We start from the raw sequence: 21291 nt of genomic DNA on the forward strand, positions 1-21291 counted from the left end.
TGTTTTCTTCTACCTATGTCAATTACATTTAACATTCTGAATTGATAAAACTGTGTTTTGAATTAGTACCAATTTAACTGCAAAGCAACCAGAGACTCTTGTACAGCTTTGTACTCCCTGTGGTGTTGTCACAAGTTCCGTATTATACATTGTGTATTCAGTAGTGTCGTTATAATTATTCTTATGGTTTTAAGTGTATAGGAAATTTTAAAAAAGTGACTCTGAGCTAAGAATACAACATCTCCTTATTTATTTACCCATGTAATTGTATGTGCTGGAGATTTCTTCTTTATATAGCTTTGAGTTACTATCTAGTATTCTTTTCCTTACCTAAAGGGCTCTGGCAAAGATTTCTTATTGGGCAAGTATAGTGATGATACACTCCTTATGTTGTTGTTGTTGTTTGTCTGGAAATATCTTAATTTCTCTCTCATTTTGAAGGATAGTTTTGCCAGACACATCCTTGGTGTCAAATATGACTTTCCATTACCTTTTGACCTTCATGGTTTCTGGTAAGAAATTAGCTGTTAGTAATTTATTGAGAGTCTTAACATGGACAGCGCACTTCTCTTGTTGCTTGCAAGTTTCTTACTTTGTCTTTCAACTGTTCGATGATAGTATGTTTTGGAGTGGATGTGTTTGAATATGTGTCACTTTCAGTTATTAAACTTAGACTTTTTAGGTTCATGTATGTGCTCTGCTCAGTTGCCCAGTTGTGTCCAGCTGTTTGCAGCTCCATGAGCTGTAGCCTGCCAGGCTCCTCTGTCCCAGTTTTTCATCATAGTTGAGCACATTTTTGGTAATTATTTTTTCAGACATGCTATCTTGCCCTCTCTTCATCCTGTTTCTTGCTGGTGTTCTCATAATGCATGCATCACCTTACATTGTGGTATCTCACAGGCCCCTTAGGTTGTGTCCATTTTTCTTTATCCTTTGTTTCTTTCTTTTTTTCTTTAATAATTTTGACTGATGTGTGTACATGTTTACTGCTAGCTCAACTCTGCTTTTGAAATTCTCTAATGTATTTTTTCTTTCAGTTGTTGTAGTTTTTAGGTCTGGAACTTGTTTGGTTTCTTTTTATAATTTCTGTCTCTTTATTGATACTTTCCATTTGTTGTAACATTCACCTGGTTTACTTTATCACTTTCTCAATGACTCTTTTTAGCTCTCTGAGCACATTTTAGACAATTTATTTAAAGTTTTTTTTCCCCAGTAAATCTGATGCCCTTGCTTCTGCTTGAACTATGTCTGCTCTTTTCCTCTGTGCATAGGCCACACTTTTGTTTCTTTGCATCTGTTCTCCTGCTGTTGTAACTAGATAGAGGAATTATGAGGAAATTACAGATGTATATATTCATTAACATAGATTTAAAATATTAATACTTAGCAAATATTACAGTCAAATAGTATGATATTTTAAAAAGATTAGACACTATAATACTCTAAAACACCCAGGAAAGCATTTATCCCATGAAAGCAAAAATAATTCACCGATCAGTGTTTTATCCTTTATTGAATAAAGGATAAAAAATATATTGTTATTTCAGTAGACAAGGAAAAAGCATTGATAAGATCCAACAACCATTCATGATATCAAACTGAGAATATAAGGGCACCCCATCAATTTATGAACCTAATATATGTTTAATTATAATATAGTATTTAATTTGAGAAAGACTGGATGCTTCCCCTGTAATATCAGGGATAGTGCAGGAATTAGGGCTCTTTTTACTACTTCTATCCAGACTCATACCAAGGATTCCAGCTTCTGTAGTAACTTAAGAGAAATAATGACAGGATGGAAAGGGAAAAGTAAGACTGTTTCCTGATGATACAGTCATTTATGCAAAAAGTCCTAAGGAGTGTAGAAAAATACAGCTAGCAATAGTGAATTTGTCACGGTTGCAGTCTATATCATCAGTGTAAATATTAAGTTGTTTCTAAAAATCAAATTAAGAAAAATATTCCTTTCATAATAACATTTAAAAAGTAAATAATTAGGAAAAGTGTATCAAAGGAATATAAGACCTGTGAATCTAAAACTATAGGACATTTCTATAAAAACTTGACCATGACCTAAATAAGTGGAATGATACAGTTAAGGTTGGAGGACTGACCCTCTTAAAATGACAGTTCTCTCAAAACCCTATAGATTTCTCATAGTCCCAATCTAAATACCAGATTTTTTTTTTTTTTGGAAGTTAGCAAGTTTATTATAATACATGCATGGAAATAAATGAACATATGTTGGCCAAAAAATTTGGATAAGAATAATATTGGTGACTTTCTAATATTTGATTTCAAGGCTTATTTTATAGCTCATTTATTCAGGAAGGTATTGTTTCAGTGTAAGAATAGACATAAAGATAACTAAAGTAGAATAGAATTCAGAAATAAATTCACAATATGGTTAATATATATGTTTTATTTCTTAAAAAGTTTCCAGTGCAACTAAGTAAGCTAGTCTTTTCAACAGTCGTTCTAAAATGATTAGATTTCCACGGGGGGAAAAAAGTGAACATCAACCTGTAACATATACCATACATGGAATTTAACCTACAGTGGAACAGAGACTTAAATGTAAATGCCCAAAGGTATGAAGTTTGAAAACCTTCAAAAACAGAGAAAATCTTTGAGTTCTTTTGCTGGATAAAAGTGTCTTGGGATAAATAGGTACAAATACAGGAGAAAAAAAATAAATTATCCTTCATAGATATTAAAATTTTCTGCCTTTTGAATGATACTGTTAATAATGAAAAAAGGCTGTCCATCCAACTGGGAAAAATATTGGCAACCCGTACAGCTTAGAAAATCTGTTAGTTGCTAAGTTGAATCTGACTCTTTGCAATGCCATGGACTGTAGCCCTGTAGGTTCCTCTGTTCATCAGATTCTCCAGGCAAGAATACTGGAGTGGGTTGCCATTCCCTTCTTGAGGGGGTCTTCCCAAACCAGGGATTGAACCTGGGTCTCCTGCATTGCAGGCAGATTCTTTACCATCTGAGCCACAAGGGAAAGACTATCCAAAATATGTAAGGAGATCAGGAATCAAATAAGAAATGAGCAAACAGACAAGAAAGGTGTTTAGTTTTATTATTCACCTCATAAAACAAAATCTTTAATGAATGTAGTGTAAAAAACTTCAAAACATTAAATATTGAAATTGGGGGCAGGATAGTTGTTGCTTTTTGGAGGTGTGCCTGATGATTGAGGACCCTGAGGGCAGCTTCTGAGTTGCTGGTAATATTCTGTTCCTGGATCTGAATTTTGGGTGCATGGATGTGTTTTCTTTTTGAAATTTAGTTTTTATACTCAAATTACATACTCATACGCAGTAGATTATATTTCAGTAAAAATGTTTCCGCCAAATGAATAGGATTCTGAGAAGCAGAAACACAATCCATGAACCTATGATATGTGTGACTATATTTGTGAAATTCTAATTAAAACTAAGGTGAAAATGCCAGTAAGATTATGTCTGAGAATGCTAAATGTTAATGAGGAAGTGGAGACATACAAACACTAATCCACTGATGACATCAGATAATGTCTTATAAACACTTGTGAAAACATATTGATAGTACTATTAAAGTGAATATATAAAATTCCACTCTGATACATACATGATAGAAAATCTTGCATTTGAGCCCGTGTGTTACAGGATAGGATGCTTATACTGGTAATGTGAATCAAAGCAAAAATCTAAACAGTGCAAATATTTACCAACATTGTAATGGACAAATAACTAGTGGTTTATATTCATCAATGTATAGCAGTAAGAATGAGTAAAGTATCAATATGGATAAAATTTAAAGAATATTTTGTTGAGACAGTTTCACAGGAAAATGTATGCAATATTATTGCCTCTTTCTGAGTTTAGGAAGAAACAGGTTAAATAATATTTTACTTATAAAATCAGTCATAGAAGGTTAAAAACAAGTAAATAAAATAAATCAATTTTAGGGAATGTGATCAAGAAAGTAGCACATAGGATGCTTCTAGGTATCTGGTACTATTTTGGTTTTTGGCCTGGATGGAAGATTCAGGGGTATCTTTTATTATTATCATTTTCAAATGAATTACTTTTTTTTGTATGCTCTACTTGGCACACGACAGTAGAAAAGTAATTTACTAAAATATCTTTAAAAAATTAAAAATAAAAGTACAAGCTCCCTAACTACAGAAGCTTTAAATTTTGAGAATTTGGTTGTTTCCTGTGGATACCATAGAGGTGGTTTCCTTTATTTAGTAAGATGTTAAGATATATCTAAGATTTCTTCCTCCACAAAGTCTGTCAACAAGGAAATGATTATAACAGTTGTGAAATTTATATTTAGCCTTAAATTGTAAAAATACTTCTTTAAATTTACATTTACAAATTTTCTAATTGGAATTTTTCCAGTTAATTCAGATTTAGGTGTCTGTGTGTTTGTTGTCACAGTTGTCCTAGAACCTAAAATAAAAGTCTGTTTGCCAATTGAGAGTGGATTAACTTTTCTTCCAGGTTCAAAGATCCACTTCTTTGGGAACATCACAGATGTCACAGAAGAAATTTCCTCTTTTGGAAATTCCATGTGTTGAAGATGGTAAAATGAAGCTACTTTAGGAAATTTTCCTTGTTATAAATTGATTATAAAAATAATTTTCATTTGCATAAAAAATTTCAGGCAATAGTAAGATATGCATGTTATCTAGAAAATTTCACTTAAATTCCTTTTGCAGTGGGATTTTCTGGAGAGAGTAGCATGGAAGCATATGCACTACCATGTGTAAAATAGGTAACCAAAAGGAATTTGCTGCATGACTCAGGGAACTCAAACTGGGGCTGTGTGACAACGTAGAGGTGTGGAAAGGGTGGGATGGAGGTTAAAGACGAAGGGGACACATGTGTACCTATGGCTAACTCATGTTGATGTGTGGCAGAGGCCAACACGACATTGTGAAGAAGTTTTCCTTCAACTAAAACTAAGCTTCAAAAAATAATTGAATCCATAGTAACAAGGACCACTAGTAAGTTTTAATCTTCTCTATCTTATTGTGATCCAAGAGAACCCATGAAAGTTTGTGTTTAATTTATAATCTGTTACTTAGCTTTTGGAGATCTTCATTATAGTAATTTTTTTTAACTTTTTGCATTTTCTTTTTTGTTATTAAAGGAAAATAATCAAGCCTTAATATTTACATTTACCTATGAAGACTAGTAAATATTTTGTTATGAAATACAGGCTTTTTTGGCCATATTGGAAAGAAAAATAAATGTATTTTACTATTTTTAAGAGTTTAAAAATTGCTAAATGTTAAATAACAGATATTTCCATGTTGATCCTCAGTTTTCTAGAGAATGTTTACCTTTCTCTATAGTGATCAGGATTGGTGGGAAGGGGAAGGAAATGTTGTTTGTGAGATCATCTATCCTATCCTAAAATTCAATTTTATATTTTTGGGATATACTTAGATGGTTTTAGTTTCTCTTAAACCTTCTCTTAATAGTTTTACTGGATTTTGGACCCTTTAAAGTATGTTTTAAAAATGTATTATCATATATATATATATGGCTATATAGTTGTACATATGTCAAATAGTGCTTAATCTTAGTTTCTTTGTTTAAACCTCAGGGTCTACCCCCTGCTTTTAATGTTTCAGAGTTTGTAATTAAGTTCTGTTTTGCTCTCCAGATAGAGTGAGCATATTAGTATGTTCCTTTGAGTATTCATCATGTAGGTAGTAATTGGTCTTGGTATTTGCTATAAAATTTTCTTTGGCAGTTTTAGACTTACTGATTTTAGAGATGACGTTCGTTAAGCTAAAGATTGCATTTTGTAATTTTCCATATGTTTTGTCATTAAGAATTTATTTTTGCAGCTATAATCTCTATATTGTTTTCTTTTTATTTCGACATTGCCTTCCGTTTTTTGAAGTAGTGTTGTAGTGTTCATCTTTATTTCAGATAAATTATTAAAGTTTTATTAAATCAGTCCCATAGATTATTGACTTAAAAAATGTTCTGTGGTATTTAGATTCAGATGAGGAGTTTTTTGATGCACCGTGTAGTCCGTTGGAAGAGCCTCTTCAATCTCCATCTAGCATTAAAAGTCCTCAACAGAAAAAGCTTCAGAAACCAGATTGTTTTAAAAATATGATTGAGTATAAAATAAGATTTGAAGTGCCAGAGGTATGCATTATATGTACCATGGTAAAATTAGTATGACTTATTTAAATTTTGGTAATTTCTGCTATTCACAGATTATATAGTCTTATTACTAATAGACATTGTTGTTTTAATCCTATTTAAGCTCAATCCAGATGTTACTTTGTGATTCTCTTTCCCCTTTGAAGATTAATTTCCTTAATAATTAAAGATTTTGCTGCCCTCACCTTCTGAGAGGGACCACATTCTGCCTGTGGAAAGCTTAAATAAATCTCTTTCATTTAAAAAAAAAGAAGTAAGAGTTTACATGTATTATTATTATTCAGTATATATTTAAAATAATTTGCCTAGTGCATGTATTTTATATGTATAATATCTCTCCTAAATTTAAATATATATCATTTATACCATATGTATACCTCACAGATCCATATATGGCCACCATCTGCATAAATATTTTTGTGTATGTGTTTGATAGTTGTTTCTTTTTTCTTTTCTAGGTTTTGATTCAGTTCTGTCACCTTGTTGGAGATTGTGAACTACCTGTGGTAGAAATTAATGTCTTAGGATTGGGCACAGATATTGAGTTTAGAACATTTGATTTGAAAGCAAATGCATTTTTGAAAGAGGTCTGCTTAAAGTGTCCAGATTATTTTGGTAAGTATCTCTGTTTTTAAAAATAGTTTACTTCAGTTGCTCAGTCATGTCTGACTCCTTGCGACACCATGGACTGCAGCATGCCAGCCTTCCCTGTCCATCGCCAACTCCTGGAATTTACTCAAGCTCATGTCCATTGAGTCGGTGATGCCATCCAACCATCTTATTCTTTGTCGTCCCCTTCTCCTTCTGCCTTCAGTCTTTCCCAGCATCAGGTTCTTTTCAGATGAGTCACTTCTTCGCATCAGGTGGCCAAAGTATTGGAGTTTCAGCTTCAACATCAGTCCTTCCAATGAGTATTCAGCACTGATTTTCTTTAGGATGGACTGGTTGGATCTCCTTGCAGTCCAAGAGACTCTCAAGAATTTTCTCCAACACCACAGTTCAAAAGCATCAATTCTTCAGTGCTCAGCTTTCTTTATAGTCCGACTCTCACATCCATACATGACTACTGGAAAAACCATAGCTTTGACTAGACGGATCCTTGCTGGCAAAGTAATGTCTCTGCTTTTTAATATGCTATCTAGGTTGGAAATAACTTTCCTTCCAGGGAGTAAGGGACTTTCAATTTCATAGCTTCAGTCACCATCTGCAGTGATTTTGGAGCTCCCCAAAATAAAGTCTGTCAGTGTTTGCATTGTTTCCCCATCTATTTGCCATGAAGTGATGGGACCAGATGCCGTGATCTTAGTTTTCTGAATGTTGAGTTTTAAGCCAGCTTTTTCACTCTCCTCTTTCATTTTCATTAAGAGGCTCTTTAGTTCTTCTTTGCTTTCTGCCATAAGAGTGGTGTCATCTGCATATCTGAGGTTAATTTAAGAAATTAATTTTACTATTTGATTAGCTTCTAGATATAAATTCTCTAGACATGTAGTCAGTACATTTGATATTATCAAAGAAATATTATGAGTTAGTCTTCAACTTTCATATTATACTTTATCTAAGGGGTAGGCTAGAGGGTTATGAAGATAACTTTTCTCATTAAGAAAAATAGTTTAATTTTAAATCTACTTAATGAATACTAAAATACTGAAATAGTTTTCTATTGATATTACAACAGTTTATCACAAATTTATTAAATTTGTATAACTCAGATGTCTGACAGAAGTCTCAAACAGGCAAAAGTCAAGTTATTAACAGGACTTCTGTTTTGGAGGTTGTAGGGGAAGATCTGTTTTCTTCTTCATTCAGGTGTTGGCAGGACATCAGTTTTAGATCCTTGTAATATTGTAATCTCGCTCACCTTTTCTTCCGCCTTTTCTTCTGCTCTAAAAACTAAGGTAATTAAGATTGGGTGCATCTGGACAATCAGAGATCATTTCTCCTTAATCTTGACCTTAATCACCTCTGTAATGTTACATTTACCATATGAGATAACATATTCTCGGATTTGGGGGAATTAGAGCATGGACATTTCGTTTAATTTCAAGTGTTTTTAGCTCTTCCTTCAAGATTTCTTTTTTGAGTCATGTGTTATTTAGAAATGTGTTGTTTATTTTCCAAATATTTTGGTATTTTCCAACTAGTTTTCTGTTACTGATTTCTCTTTTCATTTTTCTGTGGTCTGAAGGCAGACATTGTATGATTTCTGTTTTTAAAAGTTGCTAAGGTGTATTCTGTGGCTCAGAATGTGGTTGATCTTGGTGAATATTCCATGTGAGCTTAAGAAGAATGAATATTATGCTCTTGTTGGATGAAGTAGTCTCTAGACGTCCATTACCTCCAGTTGTTTGATGGTATTACTGAGCTCAACTGTGTCCATATATATATATATATCTATTTTATATATATATATTTTTTTCATTTCTGATAGAGTATGTAGTGTTCTAATAATGTAGTGGGTTCTTCAGTTTCTCTTTGCATTATGATCATTTTTTCCTTTCTATTGTTCAATAAGTACACCTTAAGGATTGTTGTGTTCTTATGGAAAATTGACTGCTTTATCATTATTTAATGCCTTTCTTTATCCCTTACAACTTTTGCTTGCTTTGAAGTCTGCTCTGTCTGAAAATTAACATAACTATCCTTGTTTTCTTCTTTTTAGTGTTAGCATAATGTATTTTTCAACATCTGTTTACTTTCAAAGTATATGTACTTTTGTATTTAAAGTGGGTTTTTAGCAGACAATATATTCTTGGGTCTTATTTTTTTTGATTCATGTTGGAAATTGGTGTCTTTTACTTGATGCATTTAGACCATTGATGTTCAAAGTGATTATTGAAACAGTTGGCTTAATTTTTTTTTTTTGAACTTAAAATTAATAAGGCTTTACTTTTAGTTTTGAAACTGCACAAATATATTTTATTTGCATGTGTATAAAAGTATGTTATTCTTGGCTGTCCTGGAACCAGTGTTTTTTGTTTTTTTTAATTTTTAAAATTAAAAAAAATTTTTTTTTGGGGGGGGGTGTGCGGAGGTGGGCATGGCCTTGTGGCTTTTAGGATGTTAGTTCCCTGACCAGGGATCAAACCCTGGGCCCTGACAGTGAAAGTGTTGGAGTTCTAACCACTGGACTGCCAGGAAATTCCCTTTTGATTGTTAGCTTTTTTTTTTTTTTTTTTTTTTAAATGTTTATAAGTTATTTAAGTTTTAAATGGAACCTATCCTGTGAAATCCTTTGAACTCATTTAGGGGTTCCCCCGCTACCCTGCGGTAAACTGAGATACTAAAATAAGGGAGTTAAAAACTCAAGCTGAACTCTCTGTGGGAATAAGAAAGGTGAGGAATATGCTTATATACGTATCAAGGATTTGAGAATGTCATCTTCTCCGGGAACTCATTCTCAGACAAAAGATGTCGTTAACTGGTATAACGAAACTTTCCCTTTTTTGTGAGCCCTGGATTAAATGTGATCTCTGTATGTTGGGAAGCAGATTAAGTATTGTGGCCTGAAAACTTAGTCATTGGAAATGATTTTCACTTTTTTAATCCATACTCTACATTTGTTCTGTGGCCCTTTAGAATTTGCATTTGGTGAATTGTGTTATGACTATCTCTTTGTGAAAAAATTATCATACATGCAAGAAACAGAATTCTGCCTTATTATGCTTTTTATATCAAGAAAGTTTGCTCTGACAGTTGGAAGGAAAGTGAGCCAACTTGATAGTGCTTTCCAGTAATCCAGAAGTATTACAGAAGTTGTTAATATTTGTTTTTTTACAATTTTTTGTTTCGCTAAGAGCAAAGGGTAAGAAAACCCTTGTGTACATAATACAGGATATGCAACTAACAGTTTACCTATTTGTGTAATACATTTGCTTATGTTTTCTTAGAAAGAGTAGGAAGAAGCAAATACAATATTTCTTACACAAAGTAAATGGTCAGTAAATAGTTGTTCAATGAATGAATGAATGTGTGAAAAAGTGGGGACCTTTTTAAGGATGAAATGTGATTAGCATCTACAGTAGAAGGCTAGCTTAAGTACTAATAAACTTAAATCTGGAGGGTTCTGTGGAAATACACTGTATTTTTTCCGTCAAGAGTAGTATGACTGGTTTGTACTCCTATCTTCCAGTATCTTGTTATTGATTTCAAAGGCATAAGTAATTTGCTAATGATAGTTATAAAGACTTGACACAAAATACTCTTCTTCAGCAGTTTCCTTGATTATTTTCTTAGATTTTAAGCAGAAGCAACAATATAATTTGTAAAGACTGCTAATATGGTACTCAGGTTTATTTTAATCTAAACTAATACACAGAACAGCTCATTTCTCATCAACTGTCTGATGTTTTTTGTATATAGTTGTTTTTAGAGATTCTTACTATTTCTGTGATTCAGGACCAGCATCACTTCTTTCATTGTTCCTCATAAACATTGTTTTCTCTATCTGATTGCTACTTTTTCTTGCTTAACTTCCTATCTAAGTTTAGAAAGGTAAGATAAGAATCTTTTGTGGTGTGGCATAAGAGAAGGGAATCATGAGATGAAATTACCTTTGTAGAATTTAAAATAAAGAAAGAAAGACCACCTGATTTGAGTAATTCAGAGATCAGAGTTCAGAACTGATACAGGAAATACTTTTCCAATTCTATAATTGTTAATATTTCCCGCATTTATTTCCCATTAGTTTTTCTATGAAAGAATAACTTGAGAAATTATTTTTAGATGAAAACAAGAAACCAGTTTATTTGATCACAACACTGGATAACACAATGGAAGATCTCTTAACACTGGAATATGTGAAGGTAAGTGGTTTGATTTATATACTTGCTATGGTAAGCAAGTGTTGCTCGTGGTGAAGAACCTGCCTGCCAGTGCAGGAGACTTAAGAGATGTGGGTTTGATCCCTGAGTCAGGAAGATGGCCTGGAGGAAGGCATGGCAACCCACTCCAGTATTCTTGCCTGGAGAATCCCGTGGCCAGAGGAGCCTGGCGGGCTACAGTCCATAGGGTCTCAAAGAGTCGGACACGACTGAGCGACTTACCTCGCGTGCAGGCATGGTAAGCATGCTGCTGAGATATTTAAATCAGGTTCTATAAGTTCAGAAATATTCAGTTTAATCTCCATCCTGATGTGATCACTGTATCTCCTAAAACTTTAAGATGTTTTATTTTGTTATCCTCTATTAGATAACTCGTGATTTATAAACACTTAATGTAGCAGGACAATAAGCAGCCCACTTTCTAAGTAGAAATGACCTGCAGTTTGACTGTTTCCCCCCATCAGGGAATCTATAGACTTTTTAACCTTGATGAAATTTATTGTGGTATACTATAAAAGATGAAACTTTCACTTGATTTCCCACGATAGTTTGAAGTTACCTAATTTTCCTGCTGTCAGTGGCTCCATTCCTTTTCTGTGATAACCAAGTAATCATTTATTAAATATTTATGTGTACTGTCATCTACATATGATTTTGCCTTTGTTTTCATTGACCTGTTTTTATATAAGTGCCACATTATTTTAATAATTATAGTATTTTATGGTAAGAATAATGTTCAATAAGCATTATATAATTTTTAAGACCATTTTTTACTATTATTGTTGCAGCTTTTACTATTTTTACATTTTATTTTTTATTTATTTTATTTTATTTTACATTTTATTTTTTAATTTTTATTTTATTTTTAAATTTTATTTTTTATAAAATAAAATTATTAAAAATAAATATTTTTATTTACTTTATTTTTAATTTTAATTTTATTTTGCATTTTATTATTTTATTGTATTTTTTATTTATTTTACTATTTTTACATTTTACTGTTTTACATTTTTACTATTGTTGTTGCAGTTTTTAGTGTTTGTATTGTTTATGAATTAATTAATTTATATTATCAATATAAAAATGTTCCAGATCTAAATATAACACAGAATATTTGATACCTGGTGGACCATTCTGTCAAAATTTTGTTTTAACATTCAGGAAGATTTGGGAAGGACCTTACAGAGTTGTGGATGATTAAACGATTGTCCTCTACGTGTGATAATATCTAAATTTCCACTCTTTTTTTTTTTGGTGGGAATTTTTTTCTTTTTTTAAATTTACTTTTTAGTTGGAAGAAAATTGCTTTACGATGTTGTGATGGTTTCTGTCATACAACACCACAGACCAGCTGTAATTATACATTTGTCACCTCCCTCCTGAGCCTCCCTCCTGTCCCCCCAGCCCGCCCCTCGCAGTTCTCACAGGATCCTGGCTGGGCTCCCTGTGTTACATAGCAACTTCACACCAGCTGCCTGTCTTGCACGTGGCAGTGTATATATGTCTGTGCTACTTTCTCCATTTGTCCCACTCTTTCCTTCCCCCGCTGTGTCTGCAAGTCCATTCTCTATATCTTGTGTCCATTCCTTCCCTGCAGATAGATTTGTCAATATCATTTTTCTAGATTCCATATGTATGCATTAATATATAATATTTGTTTTTTTCTTTCTGACTTCACTCTGTATAACAGGCTCTAGGTTCATCCACCTCAGTAGAACTGACTCAAATTCATTCTTTTTTATGACGAATATTTCATTATATGTATGTACCATATCTTCTTTATCTAAATTTCTATTCTTGGTAATAAGCAAGATAGTATGTAGCACATTTACTGAATACTTGCTCTATAATTACCAAGTTTCTTTTTTCTAGTGAAGCAGTTTTTAAGTAATTATATGTATATAAATAGCTCAAAACATTATATAAATGCCTATTAGGACCATTGTGTAATTGTATGTGCAATTGTGTTCCTATGATAATCTAACAGATTTGTATTTCTCACTTTGTGTAGGTTGAAAATAATTTACCCACAACAATATTGAAGAATGCTTATAACAACGTTGTGCAACTGATAAAGGTATAAGTGAATAATAATTTATTTTTTAGTTAGATACTGTATTTCTAAGCAAATGTATTATAAAAATTTTAACTGAAACTGTAAGATCCTTGAGGATAAAAATTGACTATTATAAATTGTATCCTTTATACCACAAAGAACATAGAACAGGGAAATGAATATTTGTTGTGTTACTAAAATCAGTTTTGTTCTTTAGGTGAATTTTTCCTCTTTGGATATTCATTTACATACTGAAGCACTTCTGAATACAATAAATTATTTTAATAATATCCTTCCATATTTGGAGGAGAAACCAGCCCTGGTACATGTTGTGGAGACTGAAGACAAAGGGGAGGTTATTAAAAAAATACGTATGTTTCTTTAAAATTCAACTTCAAATTTTTACCAAGTAGATCAATAAATTTTGATTCTTGGCTTAGTATTATCTTACGATATTGACTTCAGAATTCTGTTGCCTAGATTAATATCTGGAAAGATTCATTATGTACCAAGTTAATTTTTTTTTTCCAAGTTAATTTTAAAAAATGTTAGTAAAGTGATTATTGCTAAAGAAAGTAGCTTTTATTTATCTAGTCATTCATTTTAGTTGATTCTGTCCATGGGATTCTCCAGGCAAGAATACTGGAGTGAGTTGCCATGCTCTTCTCCAGGGAATCTTCCTGACCCAGGGATCAAATCTACATCTCTTCCATCTCCTGCATTGGCAGGCGGGTTCCTGACCACTAGTGCCACCTGAAAATTATAAATTTAATGTAGTTATACCCTGCTGTCTAGGTTGGTCATAACTGTCCTTCCAGTGAGTAAACGTCTTTTAATTTTATGGCTGCTATCACCATCTGCAGTGATTTTGGAGCCCCGAAAAATAAAGTCAGTCACTGTTTCCACTGTTTCCCCAACTATTTTCCATGAATTTAAAACTCTAATATGGGAAAGTTTGAAGCAAGGAGGAGAAGGGGTTGACGGAGGATGAGATGATTGGATGGCATCACCAGCTCAATGGACATTAGTTTGCACAAACTCCAGGAGGTGGTGAAGGAAAGGGAAATCTAGTGTGCTGCAGTTCATGGGGTCTCAAAGAGCTGGAAACGACTGAATGACTGAACAACAAAATATTATTTTAGATTAGAAACATAGGACTAACAATTTCAATAATATGAGTGTATATTTTTAAACCAAGTGCTATTTTTAAGCAGTCAAAAGTTACAAGTTGGATAATAACAAGTATCACCTTATTATCAGTAAATTGCCAAAGATTGATTTTACAGCTACAACTTAGTTTCAATTGTTATTCTCATCTAGAACTATTTTGTTTTGTCTCTTTGTTTGCATTTGTTTGGCTTTGATTTCATTGGATTTGATTGTTTTTTTAGAATTCATAACTTAATAGGTAACATATTATTGCTTGCTTTCAATTTGCAAATCAGATGTTCCTCTAGTATTCACATTATTGTTGTGATTTCAGTTACTTTATAAGCATAGTAAGATAACTACTAAAAATTTTCTTATGTTTTACAATACGAGTTTCTTTTTGCAGCTTTAAAATCATCCAAGAATGAAGACACTATTACCTTGCAGATTTTAGCAGAATTATCATGTTTACAGATCTTTATTCAAGATCAGAAACGTAACATTTCAGAAATTAAGATAGAAGGTAACAAGATTTGATAAAAAGTGAGTTCAGAACTACTAAATGAAGGAAAAGGAATTGAACGATTCTTTTTTCCCCTTAGGGCTTGATTGTGAAATCATTATGAGGCCATTAGTGACTGAAACTAATGCAAACCTAAGGAATATAATTGTTCTGGATTCTGACATAACAGCTGTATACAAAAAGGTATGAACATGTTTCTATTAATTAGCATTATTAAATATGGTTGTCCTTTAAGATTAGTCATCAGTTCAGTCACTCAGTCGTGTCCAGCTCTTTGCGACCCTGTGAACCGCAGCACGCCAGGCCTCCCTGTCCATCACCAACTCCCAGAGTCCACCCAAACCATGTCCATTGAGTCGGTGATGCCATCCAACCATCTCATGCTCTGCCGTCCCCTTCTCCTCCTGCCCTCAGTCTATCCCAGCATCAGGGTCTTTTCAGATGAGTCAGCTCTTCGCATCAGGTGGCCAAAGTATTGGAGTTTCAGCTTCAACATCAGTCCTTCCAATGAACACCCAGGACTGATCTCCTTTAGGATGGACTGGTTGGATCTCCTTGCAGTCCAAGAGACTCTCAAGAGTCTTCTCCAACACCACAGTTCAAAAGCATCAATTCTTCGGCACTCAGCTTTCTCTATAGTCCAACTCTCACATCCATACATGACCACTGGGAAAACCATAGCCTTGACTAGATGGACCTTTGTTGGCAAAGGTCTCTGCTTTTTAATATGCTGTCCAGGTCAGTCATAACTTTCCTTCCAAGGAGTAAGCATCTTTTAATTTTATGGCTGCAGTCACCATCCGCAGTGATTTTGGAGCCCCGAAAAATAAAGTCAGTCACTGTTTCCACTGTTTCCCCAACTATTTGCCATGAAGTGATGGGACCAGATTCCATGATCTTAGTTTTCTGAATGTTGAGCTTTAAGCCAACTTTTTTTTTTAACCCTCCTCTTTCACCTTCATCAAGAGGCTGTTTAGTTCTTCTTCCCTTTTTGCCATTAAGGGTGGTGTCATCTGCATATCTGAGGTTATTGCTATTTCTCCCTGCAATCTTGATTCCAGCTTGTGCTTCCTCCAGCCCAGCGTTTCTCATGATGTACTCTGCATATAAGTTAAATAAGCAGGGTGACAATATACAGCCTTGACGTACTCCTTTTCCTATTAGGAACCAGTGTGTTGTTCCATGTCCAGTTCTAACTGTTGCTTCCTCACCTGCATACAGATTTCTCAAGAGGCAGATCAGGTGGTCTGGTATTCCCATCTCTTTCGAAATTTTCCACAGTTTATTGTGATCCACACAGTCAAAGACTTTGGCATAGTCAATAGAGCAGAAATAGATGTTTTTCTGGAACTCTCTCACTTTTTTGATCATCCAGCGGATGTTAGCAATCTCTGATCCCTCTGCCTTTTCTAAAACCAGCTTGAACCTCTGGAAGTTCATGGTTCATGTATTGCTGAAGCCTGGCTTGGAGAATTTTAAGCATCACTTTACCAGCCTGTGAGATGAGTGCAATTGTGCAGTAGTTTGAGCATTCTTTGGCATTGCCTTTCTTTGGGATTGGAATGAAAACTGACCTTTCCCAGTCCTGTGGCCACTGCTGAGTTTTCCAAATTTGCTGGCCTATTGAGTACAGCACTTTCACAGCATCATCTTTCAGAATTTGAAATAGCTCAACTGGAATTCTATCACCTCCACTAGATTTGTTTCTAGTGATGCTTCCTAAGGCCCACTTGGTTTCACAATCCAGGAATGTCTGGCTGTAGGTGAATGATTGCACCATCATGATTATCTGGGTTTTGAAGATCTTTTTTGTACAGTTTTTTTGTGTATTCTTGCCACCTCTTCTTATTATTTTGCTTCTGTTAGGTCCCTACCATTTCTGTCCTTTATTGAGCCCATCTTTGCATGAAATATTCCCTTGGTATCTCTAACTTTCTTGAAGAGATCTCTAGTCTTTCCCATTCTATTGCTTTCCTCTATTTCTTTTCATGGATCGCTGAGGAATGTTTTCTATCTCTTGCTATTCTTTGCAGCTCTGCATGGGTATATCTTTCCTTTTCTCCTTTGCTTTTCGCTTCCCTTCTTTTCACAGCTATTTGTAAGATTAGTCATAGGTGTAAATTAAAGAGCTGTTGGATTTTAACAGTGTGTCTTACTGGGTCCATACATTTTGAAATTAGGCATAATTGGGTCCTTATTTTAGCCTTGCTCTTCAGTAGTTGTGTGGCCTCATCTCAGAATTTTTGTTTATTTGTGAAATGAGGTTAAGTATCTCATAAATGAAGTTAGTACAAGTAATACTCCTGGAACTCAAGTGTTGGGGATTGTTGGAGGGTGGGTTGGCTAGTAGCAAATGTCCTTTTTACTTATTATCTTTCCTCTATCTTGAAATACTGTGAACTTTATTATGCATTTTAGATTTCAGATGAGAGGGTATGAAATCAGATTGAATAATAAGATTTTTCAAAGTTCATTTTCATGAATGCTTAACTAACATAGCATTTTAATGTTAGAAGTCCTTTGAACTATGTGGCTAGTGTTTGAAAGATAAGTCCTTTGTTACTGGGTGCAAGAGAGTAAGGTTCTTAGATTAGACACTGTTGTGGAATTGTATAGGTGACTTTTGATCAAGGGCGTCTGTGTGAGGTAGTATGTTTAAAAGAGTGAAGAGAATATCAAGTAGTAGGATTAGAAAAGGCTGAGGTACTTGTTGAGTCAGGAAGTCAAAGTTTGGAATATGACAGGAGGAAAGAAAATAGATATATCAGCTTATTAGCAAATAATATGGATGAGATGACCTGATTTATATGTTAAATAAAAATTCTTATTCCTTACATTTCTTATTTGTTAGCATGGAATAACAAGCATCCCCCAAACATCACAGGTGCATGGCTCATAGGTATAAAGATCAAGACATTTTTTAGAAGCCATGGTTTAATTTGCTTCCATTGCTATTATTTGAAAGAAAAATTATATTATTAGAGCACTGAGGAAAGCATATTGTCCTTTTTATTTATCCTGTTTAGCAAATAAAGCTAATGTAAATTAATGAATCTATTAAAAGAAATTTAGGTAGTTAGAAATGGAACTGATACTCTAACTTAAGACCTGTACTTTTTTCCTTCTATGATTTTATTTTTAATGGATATTTAAGGTTAAAAATCCAACTTAAAAAAAGCTACAAAATGAAGTTTCTCACTTGTGTCTTCTTGTCCTATCCCCATTTTCCTTTCCTTTTTTGTTAACTTTGATTCCAGTGTATATTGTTATTTATTCATTGTTCTATTGATATTTGGTTTCTGTTCTTTTGTTTTATGAGCACTGCTTCTGTAGCTAGTCTTGCACATGTCTCCTGGTATATTCTTGGACATATCTCATGTAAGCATTTCCAGAGAATGTAAGTACATTTCATGTACTCCCAGGAGCAGTGGAAGAGAGATCTGGTCTTTTATTTCAATGCCAGTGCTCGAAATTGTTGTGTTAAGTTTTTGAAGATCTGGAGTATATAATATGGTGTTTTTAGTTTGTATTTTTCTTACCAGTGATGAAGTTGCATGTTTTTCATATATTTATAGACTATTTATGCTTGCTTTCCTATGAAATGTTTGTTAAACCCAGGTGCCAGCAAACTTTTTTTGTAAACAGCCAGATTGTAAGTCTTTTAGGCTTTGTGGGCCATGCAGTTTTGTTAAAACTCTTCAGCTCTGCTATTGTAATGTGAAAGTAGCCATAGGTAATGTATAAATGAATGATTTGACTGTGTTCCAATAAAATTTTATTTTATGGATAATAAAATGAAAATTTCATATAACTTGCATGTGTCACAAAATATTACTATTATTTAGATTATTTTTAACTACTTAGAGATATGAAAATCATTCTTACCTAATCCTGCTGATGGTTGTTTGCTGAACCCTGATTTGATTTACCAATTTTGGGGGAAGGAATGTTAATTTTTTTCCTCATTGATTTGTAGGAAATCATTTAATATGGTCTGTATTATTCCTTGCTTAGTTTATTTTTGTTTCAAATAGTTACTCCCAGTTTGGTTATGATGTCTTTTGAGAAACAGAAGTTGTTAATTTTAATGAAGTTGAATTTTATCCTTTTTTGGTTTGAGAGTTTTACATTTTCTAAATCAGTTGGTTCTCTGAATTCATAAAGGTATTCCTCTCTGTCACCTTCTAAACGTTATATAATTTTGCCTTTCACTGTTACATCTTTCATCCTACTTGAAACTGATTTTTTTTTTAATATGATTGAGGCTGGAATCCAGTTTCACTTTTTTTAACATTGGCTTCTTTTTTCCTAGCATCATTTATTTAAATAGATGTCCTTTTTTTTTTTTTTTTTTTTTACTGTGTACAGCTATTGTTCAGTTACTAAGTCATGTTTGATTCTGTGTGACCCCATGGACTGCAGCATGCCAGGCTTCCCTGCCTGGAGTTTGCTCATACTCATGTCCATTTAGTTGATGATAGTATTCAAGCATCTCATCCTCTGTCATCCCCTTCCCTTCCACCTTCAATCCCAGCATAGGCGTCTTTTCCAATGAGTTGGCTCTTTGCTTTAAGTGGCCAGACTATTGGAGCATCAGTCCTTACAATAAATATTCAGGCTTGATTTCCTTTAGGGTTGACTGGTTTGATCTCCTTGCTGTCCAAGGGACACTCAATAGTCTTCTCCAGCACCACAGTTTGAGAGCATTAATTCTTCAGTGCTCAGCCTTCTTTATGGTCCAACTCTCACATCCATACATGACTACTGGAAAAACCATGGCTTTGACTGTATGGACCTTTGTCAGCAGGGTGATGTCTCTGCTTTTTAATACTCTGTCTAGGTTGGTCATTGCTTTTCTTCCAAGGAGCAAGTGTCTTTTAATTTTATGGCTGCAGTCACCATCTGCATTGATTTTGGAGCCTAAGAAAATAAAATTGATAAGTTAAATTTCATTCAGTGAGATTCAGGGAGTTTGTTTTGTTTGTTTTGCGGGAGTTGGGGAAGACAAGAATACTTCATAGATTGTGTTGAATATCTTCAAAGGGTTCACATAGTTTCTTGCTGTCTTTGTAATATTAAAAACCATCATTTCATTAAGGGTTGCAAAATGGTAATACTCTGATTCAGAATATTCAAAAAAATTTCTTCCTTATTAAATGGGAGTCTTCACCAGTCATTCTGCTGACATCTCCAAAATTTTAGCTACTCATAAATTTATTCCCCAGTAGATTTCTTAGGCAGGGCTCATAGTTGTAAGAACGATACTCCACGAACGTTTATATGTTGCATTACATTTATATTTGCAGGGTACTCTGATTGGATTTTGATTCTTTAGCTTGCACTTTCTTTTCTAGATGATTTTAAGCATGTTATTCTGTATCTTCTGGCCTAGTGTGAATGTTCAGTCAGATTGCTGCTGCTAATCCTGATGACAGTTTCGCTTTCTTTCTTTTAGAAGGACTTGGTAATTTTGCCTAAATATTCAGAGCTGATTGGAAGCTTTGTGTAGTCAGGACTTTGGCCAGGTGAGCATCATTTGGACAGGTGAACATCATGGCAGATTGTAGGCAGTAATGCAGTGATTTTATAGCCTCAAAACTTGAGTATCTATAGAGTTTTTTGTTTGTTTGTTTTCTTTTTCTCTCGGGCCAGTCATTTTCCTTTTAGAAAAGTACTATAAGTATAGGCCTGATGGTGTAAGTTCAGGGAGCAAGTTGGATGAAGAATGAGGGGAGCTTATGTTTCAAACTACAGGTTTTTACTTAAAATACCCATCTTTTAGTATGATCTTTTTATTTACCCCTTATCTATGCCTGTTGTCTCCTAGGCCCCAATCTCTGCAGTAAACACTGTTTTATGAAAATTTCTTCTCTTCTATTGGACTCAATGCGGGTAGTCACAAGCCACTCATGTGACTTATGGAAGTTATTCTGCTTTTTATTGATTAATAGTATTAGGGATATTATAGTCTACCTTCTGATAATATTTCACTGCTTATGTAGTGTATCCTAGCAACACTACTGTCGGTTCCTACTTTTGTTGCCTTTCACAATGTTATTGTAATATGTTTTACTTTTGTGTATGCTGAAAGTTTGCAATGTATATGTACTGATTTGGGTTTATTTTTCTTTTAGAGAAATTAACTTTTTACAAGACATATACCTTCTTACCTTTATTCTAACCATTTCTGGAATTAATTTTTTCATATAGCTTCAAAATTCTGTTATTTTTATTTCTACCTGAAAAAGTTAATGATTTCTTATAATGCACCTCTACTAGTTATGAATTATCTCATCTTTTGGCGGGAAGGAGGGAACAGAACTAGGGAAAAAAGCACTTTTATTTCCCTGTCATTATCTGACTGATACTTCTGCTAGGTGTACATAATATCTTGTCTTTATCTGACTACCTTCTGTGTTTGTGTATAGTGGGTCTATATATATGTAAGTATATTTTCATATTTGTCCTGTTTGAATTTTTCTGAGCTTTTTGGATCTCTCTCTCAATATTTTTTTATGTCTTTTCAGGTAGTTCTTCCTACCTCCATCTCCCTCC

General features: G+C 33.8%; 1 protein-coding gene across 3 annotated transcripts in view; it reads left to right on the forward strand.

Moving 5' to 3' along the window:
- VPS13A (vacuolar protein sorting 13 homolog A) overlaps positions 1-21291 on the forward strand; it is a 253920-nt gene that overhangs the window by 94794 nt on the left and 137835 nt on the right. For all 3 annotated transcript variants that reach the window (XR_010659536.1, XM_065908329.1, XM_065908328.1), the window contains exons 24-31: positions 4503-4584; positions 6016-6170; positions 6647-6803; positions 10911-10990; positions 13020-13085; positions 13282-13435; positions 14620-14736; positions 14816-14919. Coding sequence is in view for 2 of the 3 variants with exons in the window: in XM_065908329.1 (XP_065764401.1) it covers positions 4503-4584; positions 6016-6170; positions 6647-6803; positions 10911-10990; positions 13020-13085; positions 13282-13435; positions 14620-14736; positions 14816-14919 (915 nt within the window). In the remaining variant the exon portion in view is untranslated. The remainder of the gene's footprint in view (positions 1-4502; positions 4585-6015; positions 6171-6646; positions 6804-10910; positions 10991-13019; positions 13086-13281; positions 13436-14619; positions 14737-14815; positions 14920-21291) is intronic.

Source organism: Muntiacus reevesi, chromosome 17 (assembly GCF_963930625.1).
Source record: "Muntiacus reevesi chromosome 17, mMunRee1.1, whole genome shotgun sequence".
NCBI classification, from domain to species: Eukaryota; Metazoa; Chordata; class Mammalia; order Artiodactyla; family Cervidae; genus Muntiacus; species Muntiacus reevesi.